General features: G+C 44.5%; 1 protein-coding gene across 1 annotated transcript in view; it reads left to right on the forward strand.

Annotated features, from left to right (window-relative positions):
- Nucleotides 1-22,279, forward strand: part of LOC124776640 (vesicular glutamate transporter 2-like) — a 172,933-nt gene that overhangs the window by 104,250 nt on the left and 46,404 nt on the right. Inside the window, exons 4-5 of the mRNA XM_047251730.1 lie at nucleotides 2,328-2,561; nucleotides 11,506-11,680. Of these exons, the coding sequence (XP_047107686.1) occupies nucleotides 2,328-2,561; nucleotides 11,506-11,680 (409 nt within the window). The remainder of the gene's footprint in view (nucleotides 1-2,327; nucleotides 2,562-11,505; nucleotides 11,681-22,279) is intronic.

Raw genomic sequence — 22,279 nt, forward strand, 5'->3', positions numbered from 1 at the left:
TGCCTAAATGCAGGAAGAGCCAGTGAATGTGAGTATATCTTTATCTGAAATGAAGCACATCGTTTTGATAAAATGAAATTCAAATTAAGATAGTAAATACTTTTCTTATATTTTCTTTGGCAGCTACCAACTTGACAACAAATATTTGGGCTACTGAGGGAAAAGGAGGTGGAGATGAGTGTGAATGCATCTTTATATTTCACAGTTTGTTTATTCTTCTTACACATTATGCATAGCATGCGTTTTTTCCAGAGGAATGGATGAATTTATTCAGCAGGCTGAAGCACATCTGCATAAAGTGTCATGAGGCAATGTGTGACGTACTTTCGATGTGAGTATGACGTTTGTGTGACGTCCACATGAACGGCATGCACCATGTGTGGCATGCATGTGATGTGCATACTATTTGTGATGTGTGATGTTAATTAGTAATCCCTTCACAACAAAGTACAGATGCCTAGACTCATGCAACTGCTGAAAAGGAGGATTTGAAATTAATCTGTTTAAATACAGTAAAAAGAACTGCACTTACCATTGGGCAGCTAATTATTTACAACGTCTAGTTACATCTGCACTGCCTGAATCTTTTTCTACAAGGGTAGACACGTGCACATATCAGTCACGTGCATCTGCATTTTGGCCTATCCTGCCAATTTGGCAATTTTTGTGACCTATTCTACCTATTTCCTGCCAATTTTGCAAGCAGTTTTCCAAATTAGTTATGGTCCCATCACTACAGAGCATGGGGATAGAATAGAGAGTAAATTGCCTGAAAGCAGTGAGAGCCCCCATTAATTGACTGAGAACATGATGACAGTGATGTTTTGCAGTGGAGGTGTGGGAGAAGGTCAGTAATTTTGAATATAATGACAATTGCCTCAGTGAACCACAAATGCAGTTTGTGGAACACTGACATGGAGATACGCTGACATTATTAGTTACAGGAATGCAGACACCAAAAAGCGCTGAAATCAACTATTTTGTGCTCAGAACCGACCCTGCCCTACTACTTGTAATCACTATGAGTGGCAATGTATTATCTACCATGTGCTCCCATGCTAGAAATGAGGTTATTAAGGTTTTTTTGTGGTAGGGCGTTCCATTCCTTCACGATTGCGGATGGCAATTGTTGGATAGTCGTTGGTGCATGTGGACATGCTGCTACATTTATCTCCACACATCCCACATGTAACCAGTAGGTTTTAAGTCAGGGGGGGATTTAGAGCCTATCCATTTGCTGGGCATCCTCTCATTCCAAGAGCTCCTCCACTTGCACTGTTTGATGCAACCATACATCATCATCCATAAATATATAGTCATCCTTGAAAAGATGCAAATGGAGAAGAAGTAGAGTGTTGTAATAATGTTAACTGATGAGAGTACTGTGTTCAAAGATTTGGAGGTCAGTATGCACATGCGACATTATATTTTCGTGCACCATAACATCTGGACCCACCGAAGCGAGCTGGCCAGAGTGGCCGTGCGGTTCTAGGCGCTACAGTCTGGAACCGAACGACCGCTACGGTCGCAGGTTCGAATCCTGCCTTGGGCATGGATGTGTGTGATGTCCGTAGGTTAGTTAGGTTTAATTAGTTCTAAGTTCTAGGCGACTGATGACCTCAGGAGTTAAGTCGCAACCATTTTGAGCCACCGAAGCGATGATGTTCAAAACAATTCTGATTGGATCATGTGTTTTCAACTCTAGCAATGTCAGGGTACACCCATCGAGACATCTGGTCTGATGAATCTCATTCATTGGTATACCAGATCGATGGTCATGTCTGGATGTACTGTCATCCAGGTGAACGACTGCATGGAACATGGGCTGCAACGGAGATACAGGCAGTACTACACCATGTGGGTTATTCACTTAGGCTTCCATGTTGCCTGTGGTAGTAATAGAAGGTTCCTCGATATTTGTGGGCCATGAGAACATTATTGTGGACCTCCTGCATTTCCTCTTGTTTGATGTCTTACCCAATACTGGTGGCATCTTCCAGTCAGATAACTGCCCGTGGTTCGAGGAGCGTGGTAGTGAGATGTTAACTAAGTTCGCCTGAACCTGAGGTGGTGCACATCTGGTACACTGTGTGGCACCAGCTCAGTGCCTACAAACATGACCTGTGTGTAGACGTCCGATGCCACAGGAATCTGGAAAGCTTTCACATTCTACATGTGGACCAACACTACTAAGGATATGGTCATAATGTTTGGCTCATCAGCATAACACCGTTCGCTACTTTGGACTCGAGCGGGAATCTACGTAGTCTACAGCTCACACTGCGACAGCTGGTAAGTGACGCGCAGTGTGTGGCTGGTGCCCGCAGAGCCGCGAGTTCGAGTGGTCGCCGGGCACGCAGGGCCTGGTGCTGGGCGCCTTCTTCTGGGGCTACGTGGTGACGCAGATCCCGGGCGGCTGGCTGGCGGCGCGCGTGGGCGGCGCGCGGCTGTACGGGGCGGGCATCGCCGCCACGGCCGCCCTCACGCTGCTGACGCCGCCACTGGCGCGACTCTCCGTCTACCTGTTACTCGCCCTGCGCATCATCGAGGGCCTCCTGGAGGTGAGACCGCCGCATATTCAGTCGCTAAGCTGTTTACTAGCACTAAATTAATGAGAATATTCTGCATTTGTTATTACTATTTTTGTCGCTGGGTCATCATTTTTGTTTACGGGTTATTCATATAATGGAGCTGGTCAGTCATACATTCTCGTTGTTTAGTAAAGAACACTATGCACTCATTTAATTTACATTGCTATCCAATACAATTTCTCGTTCACTGTTATTCTCCTTCTCCTTCCTGCCCTTATGCCGTATCTTCCTACGGTCGGGAAGGCGGTGTGCTGACCACGTGCCCCTCCATATTCGCATCGAGTGATGTCGTGAGCTGAAGCTGAAACGGCAACCGATCAGTACCGTTGGGCATTCGTGACCTGTTCAGGCGGATTTCATTTTGTGGGGTCAGCGCGTTAAATCGGATTTGGCGATGTTAGTGATAATGGCTGGGCAGACGCCCTCTCTGGCATCATTCCTTCCGCCCCCCCCCACGCGACAGAATTTGTGCAGTCCAGCTCTCTGCTTCGAGAGTTATCTCATGTGCAAGCGTGAGAACGTTTTCTAATTGTTTGCGGGACGTGGAACTGGGGCGGGAATTGCATACCTATTGGAATGTAGGAAACCTAGAAACCAAATCCAGGCTGGTTGGCACACCAACCCTCATCGTTGATCCTCTTCGCGGGTTCAATCCGGGACTGGCGCGCCTCCCTCTGTTCTGGAAGAGGATGCTTTAACGTGCTTGGCTATCCTTGTGAATTTATCGATCAATATCAAGATTTTTTTTACAATATCGATGTTGTAACGTAATATTTACGTATGTACCACTGTTGCTGTTGTTGTTGTTGTGGTCTTCAGTCCTGAGACTGGTTTGATGCAGCTCTCCTTGCTACTCTATCCTGTGCAACCTTCTCCATCTCCCAGTACCTACTGCAACCTACATCCTTCTGAATCTGCTTAGTGTATTCATCACTTGGTCTCCCTCTATGATTTTTACTCTCCACGCTGCCCTCAATGCTAAATTTGTGATCCCTTGACGCCTCAGAACATGTCCTACCAACTGGTCCCTTCTTCTTGTCAAGTTGTGCCACAAACTTCTCTTCTCCCAAGTTCTATCCAATACCTCCTCGTCAGTTATGTGACCTTTTTTTTTTTTTTGTCATCAGTCTACTGACTGGTTTGATGCGGCCCGCCACGAATTCCTTTCCTGTACTAACCCCTTCATCTCAAAGTAGCACTTGCAACCTACGTCCTCAATTATTTGCTTGACGTATTCCAATCTCTGTCTTCCTCTACAGTCTTTGCCCTCTACAGCTCCCTCTAGTACCATGGAAGTCATTCCCTCATGTCTTAGCAGATGTCCTATCATCCTGTCCCTTCTCCTTATCAGTGTTTTCCACATATCCCTTTCCTCTCCGATTCTGCGTTGAACTTCCTCATTCCTTACCTTATCAGTCCACCTAATTTTCAACATTCGTCTATAGCACCACATCTCAAATGCTTCGATTCTCTTCTGTTCCGGTTTTCCCACAGTCCATGTTTCACTACCATTCAATGCTGTACTCCAGACGTACATCCTCAGAAATTTCTTCCTCAAATTAAGGCCGGTATTTGATATTAGTAGACTTCTCTTGGCCAGAAATGCCTTTTTTGCCATAGCGAGTCTGCTTTTGATGTCCTCCTTGCTCTGCCCGTCATTGGTTATTTTACTGCCTAGGTAGCAGAATTCCTTAACTTCATTGACTTCGTGACCATCAATCCTGATGTTAAGTTTCTCGCTGTTCTCATTTCTACTACTTCTCATTACCTTCGTCTTTCTCCGATTTACTCTCAAAGCATACTGTGTACTCATTAGACTGTTCATTCCGTTCAGCAGATCATTTAATTCTTCTTCACTTTCACTCAGGATAGCAATGTCATCAGTGAATCGTATCATTGATATCCTTTCACCTTGTATTTTAATTCCACTCCTGAACCTTTCTTTTATTTCCATCATTGCTTCCTCGATGTACAGATTGAAGAGTAGGGGTGAAAGGCTACAGCCTTGTCTTACACCCTTCTTAATACGAGCACTTCGTTCTTGATCGACCACTCTTATTATTCCCTCTTGGTTGTTGTACATATTGTATATGACCCGTCTCTCCCTATAGCTTACCCCTACTTTTTTTCAGAATCTCGAACAGCTTGTACCATTTTATATTGTCGAACGCTTTTTCCAGGTCGACAAATGCTATGAAAATGTCCTGATTTTTCTCTAGCCTTGCTTCCATTATTAGCCGTAACGTCAGAATTGCCTCTCTCGTCCCTTTACTTTTCCTAAAGCCAAAATGATCGTCACCTAGCGCATTCTCAATTTTCTTTTCCATTCTTCTGTATATTATTCTTGTAAGCAGCTTCGATGCATGAGCTGTTAAGCTGATTGTGCGATAATTCTCGCACTTGTCAGCTCTTGCCGTCTTCGGAATTGTGTGGATGATGCTTTTTCGAAAGTCAGATGGTATGTCGCCAGACTCATATATTCTACACACTAACGTGAATAGTCGTTTTGGTGCCACTTCCCCCAATGATTTTAGAAATTCTGATGGAATGTTATCAATCCCTTCTGCCTTATTTGACCGTAAGTCCTCAAAAGCTCTTTTAAATTCCGATTCTAATACTGGATCCCCTATCTCTTCTAAATCGACTCCTGTTTCTTCTTCTATCACATCAGACAAATCTTCACCCTCATAGAGGCTTTGAATGTATTCTTTCCACCTATCTGCTCTCTCCTCTGCATTTAACAGTGGAATTCCCGTTGCACTCTTAATGTTACCACCGTTGCTTTTAATGTCACCAAAGGTTGTTTTGACTTTCCTGTATGCTGAGTCTGTCCTTCAGATAATCATATCTTTTTCGATGTCTTCACATTTTTCCTGCAGCCATTTCGTCTTAGCTTCCCTGCACTCCCTATTTATTTCATTCCTCAGCGACTTGTATTTCTGTATTCCTGATTTTCCCGGAACGTATTTGTACTTCCTCCTTTCATCAATCAACTGAAGTATTTCTTCCGTTACCCATGGTTTCTTCGCAGCTACCTTCTTTGTACCTATGTTTTCCTTCCCAACTTCTGTGATGGCCCTTTTTAGAGATGTCCATTCCTCTTCAACTGTACTGCCTACTGCGCTATTCCTTATTGCTGTATCTATTGCATTAGAGAACTTCAAACGTATCTCGTCATTCCTTAGTACTTCCGTATCCCACTTCTTTGCGTATTGATTCTTCCTGACTAATGTCTTGAACTTCAGCCTACTCTTCATCACTACTATATTGTGATCTGAGTCTATATCTGCTCCTGGGTACACCTTACAATCCAGTATCTGATTTCGGAATCTCTGTCTGACCATGGTGTAATCTAATTGAAATCTTCCCGTATCTCCCGGCCTTTTCCAAGTATACCTCCTCCTCTTGTGATTCTTGAACAGGGTATTCACTATTACTAGCAGAAACTTGTTACAGAACTCAATTAGTCTTTCTCCTCTTTCATTCCTTGTCCCAAGCCCATATTCTGCTGTAACCTTTTCTTCTACTCCTTCCCCTACAACTGCATTCCAGTCGCCCATGACTATTAGATTTTCGTCCCCCTTTACATACTGCATTACCCTTTCAATATCCTCATACACTTTCCCTATCTGTTCATCTTCAGCTTGCGACGTCGGCATGTATACCTGAACTATCGTTGTCGGTGTTGGTCTGCTGTCGATTCTGATTAGAACAACCCGGTCACTGAACTGTTCACAGTAACACACTCTCTGCCCTACCTTCCTATTCATAACGAATCCTACACCTGTTATACCATTTTCTGCTGCTGTTGATATTACCCGATACTCATCTGACCAGAAATCCTTGTCTTCCTTCCACTTCACTTCACTGACCCCTACTATATCTAGATTGAGCCTTTGCATTTCCCTTTTCAGATTTTCTAGTTTCCCTACCACGTTTAAGCTTCTGACATTCCACGCCCCGACTCGTAGAACGTTATCCTTTCGTTGATTATTCAATCTTTTTCTCATGGTAACCCCCCCCCCCCTTACGTGATCTACCCATCTAATCTTCAGCATTCTTCTGTAGCACCACATTTCGAAAGCTTTTATTCTCTTCTTGTCCAAACTAATTATCGTCCATGTTTCACATCCATACATGGCTACACTCCATACAAATACTTTCAGAAGCGACTTCCTGACACTTAAATCTATACTCGATGTTAACAAATTTCTCTTCTTCAGAAACGCTTTCCTTGCCATTGCCAGTCTACGTTTTATATTTTCTCTACTTCGACCATCATCAGTTATTTTGCTCCCCAAATAGCAAAACTACTTTACTACTTTAAGTGTCTCATTTCCTAATCTAATTCCCTCAGCATCACCCGACGTAATTCGACTACATTCCATTATCCTCGTTTTGCTTTTGTTGGTGTTCATCTTATATCCTCCTTTCAAGACAATGTCCATTCTGTTCAACTGCTCTCCCAAGTCCTTTGCTGTCTCTGACAGAATTACAATGTCATCGGCGAACTTCAATGTCTTTATTTCTTCTCCATGGATTTTAATACCTACTCCGAATTTTTCTTTTGTTTCCTTTACTGCTTGCTCAATATACAGATTGAATAACATCGGGGAGAGGCTACAACCCTGTCTAACTCCCTTCCCAACCACTGCTTCCCTTTCATACCCCTTGACTCTTATAACTGCCATCTGGTTTCTGTACAAATTGTAAATAGCTTTTCGTTCCCTGTATTTTACCCCTGACACCTTTAGAATTTGAAAGAGAGTATTCCAGTCAATATGTACCACTATCAAATGCATGTAAGTAAAATTTATTTTCATTCGAATAATGTATTTTCAAAACCGTCCTACATATTTTGCTTATTCGAGTAACTAGAAACATTGACTGTTATTATTATTATCTGATCATTACTATTATCACCGTTAACAATTAGTACTGAAATACTAAAACAGTAAATAAGTCGTAAGCGAAATATGCGCGATGTGGCTTTGTTTACAATGTAATCGATGCTTACGATAATAATATCTTTGGATGTTTCTGACCCCTTATTGCAGGAAGAAGTTACTAACAAGGAGATATGTTTTTAGAAATAGTTGTGTGTACATCGTGATGAAGTGCTGTGTTGTACTATTTCGGAACTGGTTGTGATTATCAATGAAATCTATAATAAAACGTGGTTGAAAGAAAGGAAGAAGGAAACAGTCTTTCACACTTCATTTAATAGTATATATAGAACTAAATTGGGGTATTAATCCATTTCGTAAGCCAGAAAATACCACTAGACATATTGCACCAAAGTCTGTGAAATGAAACAATGGATGTATAACAAGCAGAAGATAAATAAAAAAATAATTTCTTTCAAATTAATTTAAAAATAAAAGAATATTCTTAATTTTGTCTCTTGTATTTACATCACAGAGCTATGTACAGTGATAACACAAGCAGTTAGTGAGGTTTGCTAAGTATTATTATGATTGTTTCTGTTATTTCTTCAGAGTACTAATGGTAACAGATAGTTAGACGCCCCAGGAAGAATATTTCATGCAGAGGGCCATAAATAAAAACGAAAATATGTTTGGCGACGAAGAAAGTAATAACAGACTAAAAATATTCTTACTAATTCATACCTTATTATAAAAATACTAGTGAAAAATTTAACGAAGAAATTATGTAAAATTCAAAAAGTGAAAGACAACCCCACACATGCACACCAACCCAAGCATCGACCAACCAACCCCAACCCCCCTCCCCCCCCTCCCACACACACACACACACACACACACACACACACACACACACACACACACACACACACAGTGCACCTAACAACCACTGTCCCCCGGTTCCGTCCCCAGCACCCCACTCCACTCTCAGCCTCTCACTCAGTCAACCCTACACCAGTGGGCAAGGCCACGTGTAGTGCGCAACAGGTATTTTTATGTGTAGTGAAACATGTAAGTGCTACACATTGTCAGTTAGACACCTATACTGTGTGAATCTAGTGCCTAAAGAAGAATCATGAGCACGTGAAGAGATTAGAAAAACAAAAAGAAAAATAATAAAAAAATTAAAAATAATAAAAATAAATTGCAAATCCGTAATTGTAAATAATTACATAGCTTAAATATGCTGCCAGGAAATACTACAGATCTCCTAAGAAGATGTATACCGTTAAATAATTTTCTTTATGTTATAGATCGCTGATGGTGCCTAATATGAGTAGGTCAAATATATTTCGTTAAAGACAAAATAAACACTTAGTTGCAATAGCAATAACTGGACTGACAAATTCAGACGCCGATGACGTTGGAGGAATGCTTCCTGTTACTTGTGAACCAACATTTCGTATCTTCTGCCAGTTCACACGCTTTTTAAAACCTTCACCTTGTGTCCACGAATTTTCACTAAAGAAACACAAACACACAGCAAGAAAATTCTCAACGCAATAAATTTCTTGAAACACACTATTTATCAACACTCACATTCCCCTGCCATCTTTTTTTTCCAAATTTCACAAAAAAACTTTGAAAAACACCAAAAAACTTGAATAGGCAAAAATTTGCAAGTAATACAATTAGAATCACATAAATATATCCATGAACTAACTAACTTTGCAAGCACTCCACATTAGTATGGTCATAGACAACTTATTAATTGGGTGGTACTAACACAACTCATTGCACATATATACATATACATTTGCTAACCAAAACTCGTTTTACTTACGTGATTCAGAATCCTCTGATTTTTAAACACAGCAAGTAGACAAAACATTAAATTAGATAACGCTCAAATCACACATCTAGACACAAGACATCAGTCACTTAATGATTCAGCTGCACTGTATCCATATCATTAGTCACCATACGTCTTTAATTCAAAGCCATTAGCTGAAAGAAAAAAAAAGAAAAATTGAGGAAAAGAGAACACATTAGCTGAAAAAAACAGTAGAAAAACTGAGAAAAAGAGAGCACATACCTTGGAATACGCCCTTTTCTAGAACTTGTACTTATATACTGAAATGCTTTCATTTGAGGCATTGCTGACACGCCATTTTCCTTCCATCGCTAGTTTCTCACGCTCACGAGGTAGCCTACATGGTCTTGGTGACAAATTGCAGTTGTTGGCATGACAAGTTCTGGAAGTCGTCAGCCTCCTGACTGAACAGCGCTAATGGGTGGTCATAGTAGCAGGACGTATGAGTAGCTATCCCATTGACCACAGTAGGCCATAATTTATGTGGCTATGAAATAGTGCCTAATACACTGTCGTAAGGTATGTGTCAGTTAATACACGTTTTTGGTCTCCTCAGAAGGTATATTACACGATAGAGCTTGGAGCACACATTCACTGCGTGCTCATTCGTTGATAGTTTTCTGTCAATCATGAATCCCGGCAGTTTGACAGCCTCCACATCAGGGGCAGTGGCAAGGGAGGGGGGCTATGGGGGCTACAGTGCCCCACCCATCCCCGCACCTCCCACCCCCCCTCCCCACAAAGGAGTATCATATTACACTGGATAAAATAACTTCAGAAATCAGCGAATATATTACTTCAACAGATTCAATTATTTTTTATAATTATGTGGCAATATAGGTTGCAATGTATTTCAAACACATTTTAACAAAATAATAAGAGCGGCAAATAGCTTACCATCTAAATCAATAAATATCATTTAAATGATAATGGGCGCCTTACTATTTATTAATATACACTGAATGTATATTAATGTACGAGTACCACTTACAATAATCAAGAAGCTAAATACGCCGGGTATGCCTACCAACACTTAAATTGATGAGCCCAGATAAAAACTTCGAAATCGCCGGACATCTGCTTCAAATCGTACTATTTTCCCGGGTACACATATTCTGTAGACGCGTTTCTACCCTTAACTCCAAAACAGTTACCAAAAACTACTTTAAGCAACACCAAATTTTACCAATTTGTCGGTGGGGGACCCCAACCCTCATTTTGTAAAGCGATATTCCATTCCCCCAAACCCCCTCCCCACGCCACCATTATCCCCCCCCTCCCTCCCTTCACCGACTTCTAGAATCACCCCTGCTCCGCATTATCATGGTATCCAACGTTGCTAAGGCTGCATATCAGATCAGATGACGTGTTTTTTCTTCATTAATTTTCATTTGATTGTCGATAAGCCATTCTTTCAAGTTACCAGGAGCATGTTTGTTGCTTGCAGAGCTTGTGTTTCCTTCCGCAAAAAGAGCGTTGTCATCAGCAGACCGTAACATTTGGTTGTTACAACCCGGATTGTTGTCGTATATAAGGAGCAGGAGATGTTCTATGGCGGACCCAAGGGGTACGCCGTGCTCTAGATTTTGTCCCTGGGAGAGTGTGCCATGAGCTGATACTATCTGCTTCCGGATTTCAAGATTGGGTTGAAGAGTAGCCAGTACAACACCTCCAAACCATAGTGCTTTAATTTACTAAGCAATAGTTCGTGCGAGATGCAATGAAATGCCTTGCTGAGGTCACAGAGTGTCAGTGTCACACTTTATCTGTCTGAGAACCATTGCCTTATCTTCCTAATGAAGTCCATTTTGCCGTAACTGTCGACTATCCCTCACGAAAACCGTGCTGTTTGCCCTGAAAGAGTTTATTGTCTTCGAAGTAATTTTGTACCTGGATATAATGAATTTCTTGTTCTGTCCTTCAAAAAAGAGTAGTACCTTGTTGTTATGATCGGAGCTAGGTCTTTTGATTTTGTGCACGCTGAAATCGATTTCGGTGTTAACCTTACTGTGGTAAGTGTTGATGCCAAAGGGAAGGATGTGCTCTATCCGGCAGTGTTCCGTTTGTACAAATACAGTGTGATGAGTCTGAATATTAGCTCTGAGACAGAATAATCTGAATAATTCTGATTTTTTTCCTGTTACACCCGTGTCAGGGAGTGACGCACCCGGCCATCAACCACGTGTGGTCTCGCTGGGCCCCTCCACACGAGAGGAGCCGGCTGGCCACCTTCGCGCTCTCCGGCAGCTACTTCGGCACGTTCGTGTCGCTACCCGTGTCCGGCGTCATAGCGTCCAACCTCGGCTGGGAAGCCGTCTTCTACATCTGTGGTAAGGCAACGCAAGCAGATGAACCTCTATGTAGTACTTAATCACCCAGCTACGTGTCACTGAGAGGCAAATTTCATTCATCTCACAACCTCACTGGAGAAAATGTTAGCCACTCCCTTAAAAGAGCACGGTAGTAACTCTGAACAACAGCATACGGCGTAGATTTGTTACCAGGCAATCACGTGACCCTCCGTCGCTACCGTGAACCGTGTCAGTGATGTGGTAATTATGTACCAGTCAGTTTTAATTATTATTTATTTATTTATTCATTCAGCCATAGACAAGTGTCCTTTTATGGCTGTCGTCATTACAGGGGGCTCCTATGATATAAATAAGAAATTCATTATATACGTAGGTTGGAACTTAAATAGTGGCAACACTGTTGTGGAGATACTATGCAATGGAATCTACTATTGTCGCTGATATCACACGTTGTTGACATACGTGCCTTACCTCCGAGCAAATGGACTCGCCCGTCCCACGTCACCGGGGTATGCACAATCAAGGGAAACACAGTCATTTATGAGCGAGTGGTCTAACGTTATGGCGTCACGGAGTTGGATCAAGATTGATTGTGCTAGAGGTCGTACAGCACGACTGTGTCATCAAGGTCTTCAAGAGGCGTGTGGGGAATCGGCATTGCCGTGCGGAACAGTGGCACGTTGGGTAAAAGCCTTCAACGAAGGCCGGCACACTGTGGCAGACATGCATCGGGCAGGTCGTCCTAGCGCCTCTGAAGGAGAAGTGCATGCTGTTGCCGCGTTAGTGGACAGTGATCGACGCCATACGATTCGTGAGCTCGCCCACGAAACCGGATTAGCGCATACGACTGTGCTTTGCATCCTGAAGGAACGCCTGGGCATGCGAAAAACTGCATCACGATGCATTCCGCACGACTTGACGGAAATGCAGAAATGGATGCGTTACGACCGTGCTCAGACGCACTTGGAGTGTTATGAGCACGAAGGAGAGTATTTCTTATGCCGTATCGTAACGCTGGATGAGACATGGGCTACATCGTACGAGCCAAAACTGAAACGTCAGTCCAACGAATGGCGTCATTATGGGTCGCCGCGAAAGTCGAAAGTGCGTCAGAGCCCCAATACGGTGAAAGTTATGGTGATTCTCGTGTAAGACTGTGATGATGTTGTCCTAACGCATTACGTTCCTCCACGGCAGACCGTCAGTGCACAGTATTAGTGTTCGTTCTTGGAGCATCACCTGGGACCAGCTTTGTGAAAGAAGCGGCGACACTTTCTGCGCAACCTACCCCCCATTTTGCACGACAATGCGCGGGCGCATACAGCGCAAGCTGTGGCTGCTCTGTTCGGTCTATGGGACTGGGAAGTACTGTACCATCCACAATACTCCCCGGACTTAAGTACTTGTGACTTTGATTTGGTTCCGAAGATGAAGGAACCACTTTGTGGCATTCGCTTCAGAACTGTTCCAGAGATTCGACAGGCAGTTGACCGCTCCATTCGCACCATCAACAGAACAGGCTCTGCTAACGGTATACTACGCCTTCCACATCGCTGGCAAAGGGTTCTACACAATGCTGGTGACTACTTTGAAGAACAGTAACAGGTGCAAGCATGTAACTCTATTGTATCGGCTGTGAATAAATAGTTGCCACTATTTAAGTTCCAGTCCTCGTATATAAAACTCCGCCCGAACAGCCTTTGAAGGCCCAACGGTACCGACCGACCGTCACGACATCTTCAGCCCACAGGGGTCACCGGATGCGGATATGGAGGAGCATGTTTTTTTTTCATTTTGTTCGTTATTGATCGTTGTGTTTGGTCGTTGCGGACGTCGCAAGACATCATGTTCAAGTTCGGTGGTTGATCCTTCCACTCAGTTTTTTTATTACAGAGGCCAACCGGCTGAGCATGTGGTCAGCACACTGCTCTCCCGCCCGTTGTCAGTTTTTGTGACCGGAGCCGCTACTTCCCCGTCAAGTAGCTCCTCAATTAGCGTCACAGGGACTGAGTGCACCCCGTTTGCCAACAGCGCTCGGCAGACCAGACGGTCACCCATCCAAGTGCTAATCAAGCCCGATAACGCTTAACTTCGGAGATCTGACGGGCACCGGTGTTACCGCTACGGCAAGGCCGTTACTTTTCGTAAGGCCGAAAGAACCTGTTTCAAACAAATGAAATGAATCATAAGACTCCTAGACTCCTCTGATGGTACTCCTTGGTGTTGAATGAACTGAAGTAAATTACAGACTACAGTTTGCAGGGAATGAGTGCTGCGAGGTGCATCGGCGTGGAGAGGTGACAGAAAGGCAGGAAGGAGCTACCGTGTCTGGATGTGCCCATGAGCAGAGTGCCAATGAAGTTGCCAGGTTTATGCTGTACCAACGCAGCATGTTCAACGTGTCTATAAGGAATGGTGTACCACTCGCTCACAGCTTTGTATCACGGCGTAACAACAGCGATCGTGAAAATATCCTAACCGACAGGGATCAGAGACAGGCTTTGTTAATAGGGACGGGAAACACCGACTGGCTAAAACCGATACTGGTATTTTAGTTCCGAATAACTGGTGTTTTGATAGCTTTCTGTTCGCGGTTATAGCAGATGTTTTTTCTATTTTTTAATACTATCCGAGTAAAGAAAACGAAATATCAATTAGCAATAGCAGCAGTGCTAACATTTTTCGTTCTTAAATAAACGTTTATTAAAAAAGGAGGAATTTTTATTCGTAAAATTTGCATTCGTTTGAATAATTGCGTCTTCATAGAAAATGGGAAAAAAATCAGTGCTGTTTTAATAAATATGCCGACAGAAACGAGCAACAAACGTATGGGATAAGAACTGGCACAGCATTGCTGAGACAATACTGCGCCTGTATCCGTGTCTCATGGCTCAAGGTACGCGGGTACGTGCAGTGTACAAGACTTGTCCTCCACGTGGCCTGTGTACCGTAGTTCCTCGCTGCCTCCTCAAACATCCGTTGTATTGCAGAATGGCAGAATCCCTAGCCTGGAAATATTTTTACAAAGTGACGTAGCAATGTAGTTAAGTACTTCGTTTCCTTTAAAAGATTAAAGATTTGTCTGTAATTTCTGTGAAATAATAAAAGAGGAAGGAAATTATCATAACAGTACTAAATTAAAAATTTAAAAACGCTTCACATAGCATACAGTAAAAAGAGGAAGTAGCTGATCTGCTGCCTGTGTCCACTTAATATGCCTTCATCTGCTTGTAGGCCTTGAAAACGGAGAAAGTAACAAGAAAAACAGTGTTTTCAAAACTCAGTTTTCACCTTTTACCACTGACTACGCGTAATATCCAATTCTGGTACGATCCCGGATTACAACATGATATTTTAGAAGAGTTTCAATAAATTAGAAATCAATTTGAGAATACTGGTAGTATTCAACCAATTACCACTTCTCGAGAAAAGCAGCGAACGGTAGATGGACTAATTTTCTATGATTTAATATTTTGTTTCTGTGTATCTTTTCCATCGTTGTTCGATTTATAAGTTTATTGCAGGAAATGATAGGAATAAAAAACTGAAAGTCTGTTATTTCAGAAACCGGCTATTTTGAGCGGTTTCAACAGTCAGGTTAAACTGGCGTTAAAAAAAAAAAATACAACAGGAAAGTTGTTCATTCAGCGATAATCGCCATCCCTGTTTGTTCAACCTTCGTCACACGAGCCGTGGCATTCAACGTGTAACGAGCTGGCTTCATCTCCACCGTCCTACCTAACGCTCAGAACTATCCGGTTTGTCCATACGGTACGGATGGCTGAACAAGCGCGATCCAACGGCAGTTACCGGGTGTATCGGGCTCGCAGTTCACACAGTTTGTTCATGAAATGGACGTGGATAAAATTTCTACCTTAGCTCCATTAAGACGAACTTATCCTCCCTTATTCGTATGCTAGTCATATTGTCTGTCTGTAACATATATAAATAAAAACTGAAGTATCCACGAACATATTATAAGGCAAAAAGGTAGATGCCATACCCAGTCAGTAAGGTCATCAGCTTATAACAGTTCCCTTACAAACAGTACGATCCTCCTGCAACCTCTGAGTTTACTGTCTCTGTCCATTCCATCGATCCCCCTGTCCATCCCAACAATTCCCTCCATCCATCCCCCATGGCTGAAGACATCATCCGGATCCTCACTATAGTCCTCCAAAACATTCACCCTTTTCAACGCCCCCACACCCTCCAACAGATCTCCCCCGCCACCTGCTCCATCTTTCACCTGAACACCTTTGCCACTTACTCCCACAACCAAGCCCACTTCACCTTCACCTGCCTCGACACCCTAGTTTAAGCCTCTCCCTCCCCTCCCTTCACCCCCACTCTCTTCCAATCATAGCGAGACACATGTGTCGCATTCTATTCCAGAACATCCTCTCCTTCTGCACCAACAAATACCTCCTAATGAACACCCTCTCCCACCACCGGGTCAACACCTTACTCCTGAACAAAACCTTTCTCCAGCCCCACCATACTCTCCGCACCTCTCCCTATGTCCTCCACCGCACTGATGCTCCTGGTCCTCGAGCGCAGGGAGGAGTTGCCATCAGCCACCTTAAGCATATCGCTGTCCGGCCACAACCCCTCCTCAATGACCCCACTGAACACCTTATTCTCAGCGTCTTCTTCCCCTCCCTCACCATTACTGCGCCAACATCTATGTCCATTCCACTGCTCCTCTTGCCTATGACTTCATTTCCCACATTGACCGCACCTTCTCCACCTATGTAATTGCTGCCGACATCAACATCCATAGCCGCTCCCCTGCCGCCATTCAGCAGTGGCATCAGTTCCTTCCCACGATCCAAGGTGACCTTGTTCCCCCTCCCCAGCACATCCATCCCGTAAGCGACACCACCCCTAATGTTGTCATTGTCTCTGCCATCCTCCTTGGGCGTATCGCCATCGACAACTTTGACCCCACAGGTAGTTAACACCTCCCTTCCTTCTCACCATAACGTCTACTCACCATCCCTCTCTGGCTCCCCACCCTGCACCCCCTCCCAAGTTAGTCCATGACTACTGTCGCGCCAACTGGGATGCCTACCAGGAATCCATCGCCACCCAGGCCGAAAGCCACCCTCTTACCTATCACCATCCTGACGACATCATGCATGGCTCGTCCTTCCTTCAGAAGGCCATTACTGACGCTGTGGAGGCCCATGTTCCTACTAAATCCATCCATACCCACTGTCCCACTCTCCCTCCATGGGCTGTCCTCCTCCTCTGCAAATTCCACTGCCTCTATCGCTCCTTCCTGCGCATTCATGACAGGGATACTCTCCAACGCCACCTGCAAATACAGCGACATGTATGGAAACTTACTACAGAAAAGAAACAACGGGACTGAAGCCAGACCTGTACACAACCCAACGCCACCCTCCCTATCAACTCCTCCAAGTACTGGTCCACCTTCCATCACCTTACTGGTCCCCATTCCGCACCACATTACCCCCTTCCCAACAACCTCAGTAAGGCCAATCACTTCACTTCCCACCTTTCCGAGGTCTTCTCCATTCCTGATGATCTCCACTTTGATTATTCTCTTTTCACCACCATGATGGAATGCGCCAATACCTCGGTTGCTCCACTTGCTTCTCGTCTCCAGTTTTGGGGCAGTTGCCCCCTCTGACATCAACACTCCAATCACAGCACAAGACATTAAAGTTATCCTCTGGTCAAAACGCAACACGGCCCCTGGTCACGACTGTGTCACCTACCGCCACCTTAGAGAAAGCCCCTTCTCCTTCCTGACTGTCCTTGCCATTCTCTACAACTTCAACCTCTCTACCAGCTTCTACCCTGACCTGTTGAAGATTTCCCGCATCCTCTTATTCCTCAAATGCAAGAAACCCTCTTCCGTCGCCTCTTCCTATCGTCCCATCTGCCTCACATTCATCTTCAGTAAGGTCTTCAAATCCATCCTCTCCTGTCATATCCATCAGCACCTTATTCAACACTACCTCCCCCCCCTTACCCAGTGTGGCTTCTGACCCTCCTTATCCACCAAAGACCAACTCCTTAACCTCGTCCACCTTCCCTTCCTCCAACTTAACTCCCGTCGCTCTACCATTTTTGTTTCCCTCGACCTCCAAAATGCCTACGACCACATATGGCATCCTGGTCTCCTCTTTAAACTCCAAACCTACACCCTGCCTATCAATTTTGTCCATCTGGTCTCTTTCTTCCTCTCATGCCGACCTTCCTATGTCACCCTCCACAACACCAACTTCTGTATCTCTTATCTCATTGCTGGTGTCCCCCAGGGCTCCGTGCTCTCCCCTCTCCTCTATCTCCTGTACACTGCTGATATGCCCAAGCCGCCCCCTCCTGTCCACATCCTCCAATATGCTGATGACACCACCTTCCTGGCTCTCTATCCTACCCTTCAACCCCTCCAAAACCCAGGCAATCATCATAGGCCAAACCACCTGCTTCTTCCCTCTCCACGATTTATACCTCACCATTTATGGTCATCCCATCTAGCTCATCCCCAGCCTCAGATACCTTGGCCTCACCCTCGATCATCACCTTACCTGGACCCCTCATCTCCTGACCATCCAACAGAAAGCCCATTCCCACCTCTGTCTCCTGAAACTGCTGTCTGGCTGGACATGGGGATTCCATCCCTCCACCTGTGGTGCCTGGATCTCCGCCCCCCCCCCCACTTTTACAAGGCCCTCAAAATCTTCGAACGCCACACGCTCCACCTTGCCTTCCTTCCCCCACACGATTCCTGTATGACCTCATCCCCTTCTCACACCACCTCTATTTCCTCCAACATCTCCGCATCCTTTACTCTGTCCGCAGGATTGATCCTCCCTACCCCCTTGTTTCCGCCTTCCTCTCCAACCCCTGCCAATTGCCAAGCCTCTATCGCTGTATCCCTCCCTCTCTCCACTCCACACCCTCCATCTCCTTCATCAGGGCAATTTCCAGCACCTCCCCCTACCAGATGCTGAACTTCGCCGTGACATCTGCCCTTCCTTCCAACTCTAACCTAGCCTTGTCCCCCCGCCCTCCCCTCCTTCTCCCAGAGCGTATTTTCGTCCTTCCCTCCCTGAGTCGCTGCACCCTCTCCTCGGCTGTTTTCCTCTCCTGTCCCTTCCTTCCCCAGCCCTCGTTCGGCGCGCCTCTCACTTCATCCCCCTTTCTCTACCCCCCCCCCCCTTCTCGCCGCCTTTTCTCTTCTCCCTTGTCCCCTCCCCCCCCCCCCTGGACGATTCTCCCAGGTTTTTCTTCATTCTCAAGTGTGCTGCTTTAGTGTTGTGGTTCAAATGGCTCCAAGCACTATGGGACTTAACATCTGAGGTCATCAGTCCCCTGGACTTAGAACTACTTAAACCTAACCAACCTAAGGACATCACACACATCCATGCCCGAGGCAGGATTCGAACCTGGGACCGCAGCAACAGCGTGGTTCCGGATTGAAGCGCCTAGAACCGCTAGGCCACAGCGGCCGGTTTTAGTGTTGTGTTTGGTGCTGTTCTCCCGTGCATCAAGAGCTGTGATTTTAATTGTGTGCTGGCTTGTACATGGTGTTACTGTCAGTGATTGTTATGTGCTATGCTGTCCATAGATACTTTTATGCCCTGGTCATACTCAGCCTTGTGTTCTTTAATTGTCCCAGTGTATGGTTTTTTTGTGTGTGTGCTACTTTTACGGTTTTTATCTCCATTTTACACTCACCCCCCTTTTTTGTCTGTTCTCTTACGTACTGTTCCCCTATATATATATATATATATATATATATATATATATATATATATATATATATGTGTGTCCGCCATATTTTCTCCTTTCTGTAATTTTAACTGCCTTCTATTGTATAATTATTGTTTTTCGGCTGAAGAGCAGCGCATATGCTGCTGCCAGCCCGCTCCAAACAAAAAACAGTACGATACAGATTTATAGCAATCTTCCACACGAGATAAAAAGAATTTCATCATTTCTGATGTTACTATCTCAGCGTGGGTCACGTCGCAATCACTCTATAGTCATATTAGTGCTCAGGAACTCAGAGGCTCTTCTAGCCATTTTACGTAGCTCATAGGCAAAGTAAGTTCCACTACCTTATTCATAGAGACCGCACCTAACCACACCTCTATATATCTGAAGACTAGTAAAATTATTATTAAACAGGTTCACTCCCCTCTAGAGGTCGACTTGTGGGCACTGAATAGTATAAATGCTTCCGAAAAATTATCTTTTGGCGTAATTACGTGAGATGAAACCAAATATCTATTCTTTTATCCGTTACTATGCGAACCAAGGATGACTGTTAACACTACGATCCATAAGCACAATAATCTCTTGCAAGCGTATTAAAATTTTCAAACGCAGGAAATTATTAATTATGTAATTTGTGTTCAATTTAGACGTCTCTTGAATAATAAAACTGACAATGTTTCACTGATGTACCATATCAGATAGATGCCATGCTTTGAAAATCATTCCTAGATTCATAGTTAATATCACTTCTCGTTACCACTACAAATCTGAGATAGACGTCACTTCCTTTTAGCGTCATAAGGTTTATACATTTTCATTCAGTGATAATAATCGCACTTCTTGATCTTCACACACATCTGAATCCATGAACCCTGGATGTCAGCAGAGGACTGTTCAGTCTGGTGGAGGCTCTGTAATGGTGTGGGGCGTGTGCAGTTGGAGTGACCCCTCATGCGTCTAGATATTACTCTGACAGTTGATACGCACATAAGCACGCTGTCTGATCACCTGTCGCCGGCCGCAGTGGCTGAGTGGTTCTAGGCGCTTCAGTCTGGAACCGCGCGACCGCTACGGTCGCAGGATCGAATCCTGCCTCGGGCATGGATGTGTGTGATGTCCTCAGGTTAGTTAGGTTCAAGTAGTTCTAAGTTCTAGGGGACTGATGACCTCAGATGTTAAGTCCCATAGTGCTCAGAGCCATTTGAACCATTTGATCACCTGCATCCATGTCCGCCCCAGGTAGCTGAGTGGTCAGTGCGACAGCCTGTCAATCCTAAGGGCCCGGGTTCGATTCCCGGCTGGGTCGGAGATTTTCTCCACTCAGGGACTGGGTGTTGCGTTGTCCTAATCAACATCATTTCATTCCCATCGACGTGCAAGTCGCCGAAGTGGCGTCAAATCGAAAGACTTGCACCAGGCAAGCGGTCTACCCGACGGGAGGCCCTCGTCACACTTCATCACATCATCACATCTTCACCTGCATCCATTCATGTCCATTGTACATTCCGACAGACTTGGATAATTCCAGGAGGACAATGCGACACGCAAAACGTCCAGAAATGCTACAGAGTGGCTCCAGGAACACTCATCTGTGTTTAAACCCTTCCGCTGGCCACCAGACTCCCCACAGATGAACATTATTGAGCATATCTGGGATGCATTGCAACGTGCTGTTCAGAAGAGATCTCCACCCCCTCGTACTCTTGCGGATTTATGGTGTCAGTTCCCTCCAGAACTACTTGAGACATTAATCGAGTCCAAGCCACGTCTTGTTGCGGCACTTCTGCGTGGTCGTGGTTGCCCTTCACGATATTAGGCAGGTGTACCAGTTTCTTTGGCTCTTCAGTGTAATTTAAGTGTTAAAAACATAGGCCACAGCATCTGAGGGAAGCTTCCGGCATCTTCTTCCCGCGCACGGCCTTTGGTTCCCTGACGTCTGCGTCCGACGACTTCAACATTCCGGCCCAGGTGGAAGATTCCTTCCGCTGCCACTTAGCTGATGCTCATGAAACGTGAGAAGCAACAAACACACACATTTGTTTGTTTTAAAACAGAAATTTACATAATTTATACAAACATTGCCTGTGTTTTAGGTTAGGTTAGGTTAGTGTTGTTTAACGTCCCGTCGACAACGAGGTCATTAGAGACGGAGCGCAAGCTCGGGTTAGGGAAGGATGGGGAAGGAAATCGGCCGTGCCCTTTCAAAGGAACCATCCCGGCATTTGCCTGAAACGATTTAGGGAAATCACGGAAAACCTAAATCAGGATGGCTGGAGACGGGATTGAACCGTCGTCCTCCCGAATGCGAGTCCAGTGTGCTAGCCTGAGTTTTACTACACTTAACATGGACAAGTTCAAATGTCGTTGCTGCAAGAATTTGTACTGTAAAAAGCTCTGTATGATAAAACATTCTCACTTTTCAGTGCCCAACCCTGAGATCATTCTTCCTTGATCGCTGTTTCTATTCAGCACCACCATCTTTAGAAAATGTGAAATATGAGACTTTAAACAAGAAACTGCACAATATCTTACTGCAAGTAGTGCAAGCAGCAAGCACTCTTGTAGAACGAATCACAAACACATGCCTGAGAGAGAGTGCACTTATATACATATAACATCAAATATTATAGAGTACACTTCTCTTAGAAAACAGGAATATGAGAAAAAAAATGAACGTAGTCAGACGCGAACCTGCAACGCATTGCTCTTCACTTTCGAACGCCGCATCTCTATTTTTTTCCGTTCTAAGAATCTGTTTTTTCGTAATTCTTCGTCACAACGTCCATGCGCATGTCGCAGGACATCCCTCAAACACCATCGATGAAGACTTCACTTAGCTTTCCCTTTTTTTTTCAGTTC

Source organism: Schistocerca piceifrons, chromosome 2 (assembly GCF_021461385.2).
Source record: "Schistocerca piceifrons isolate TAMUIC-IGC-003096 chromosome 2, iqSchPice1.1, whole genome shotgun sequence".
NCBI classification, from domain to species: Eukaryota; Metazoa; Arthropoda; class Insecta; order Orthoptera; family Acrididae; genus Schistocerca; species Schistocerca piceifrons.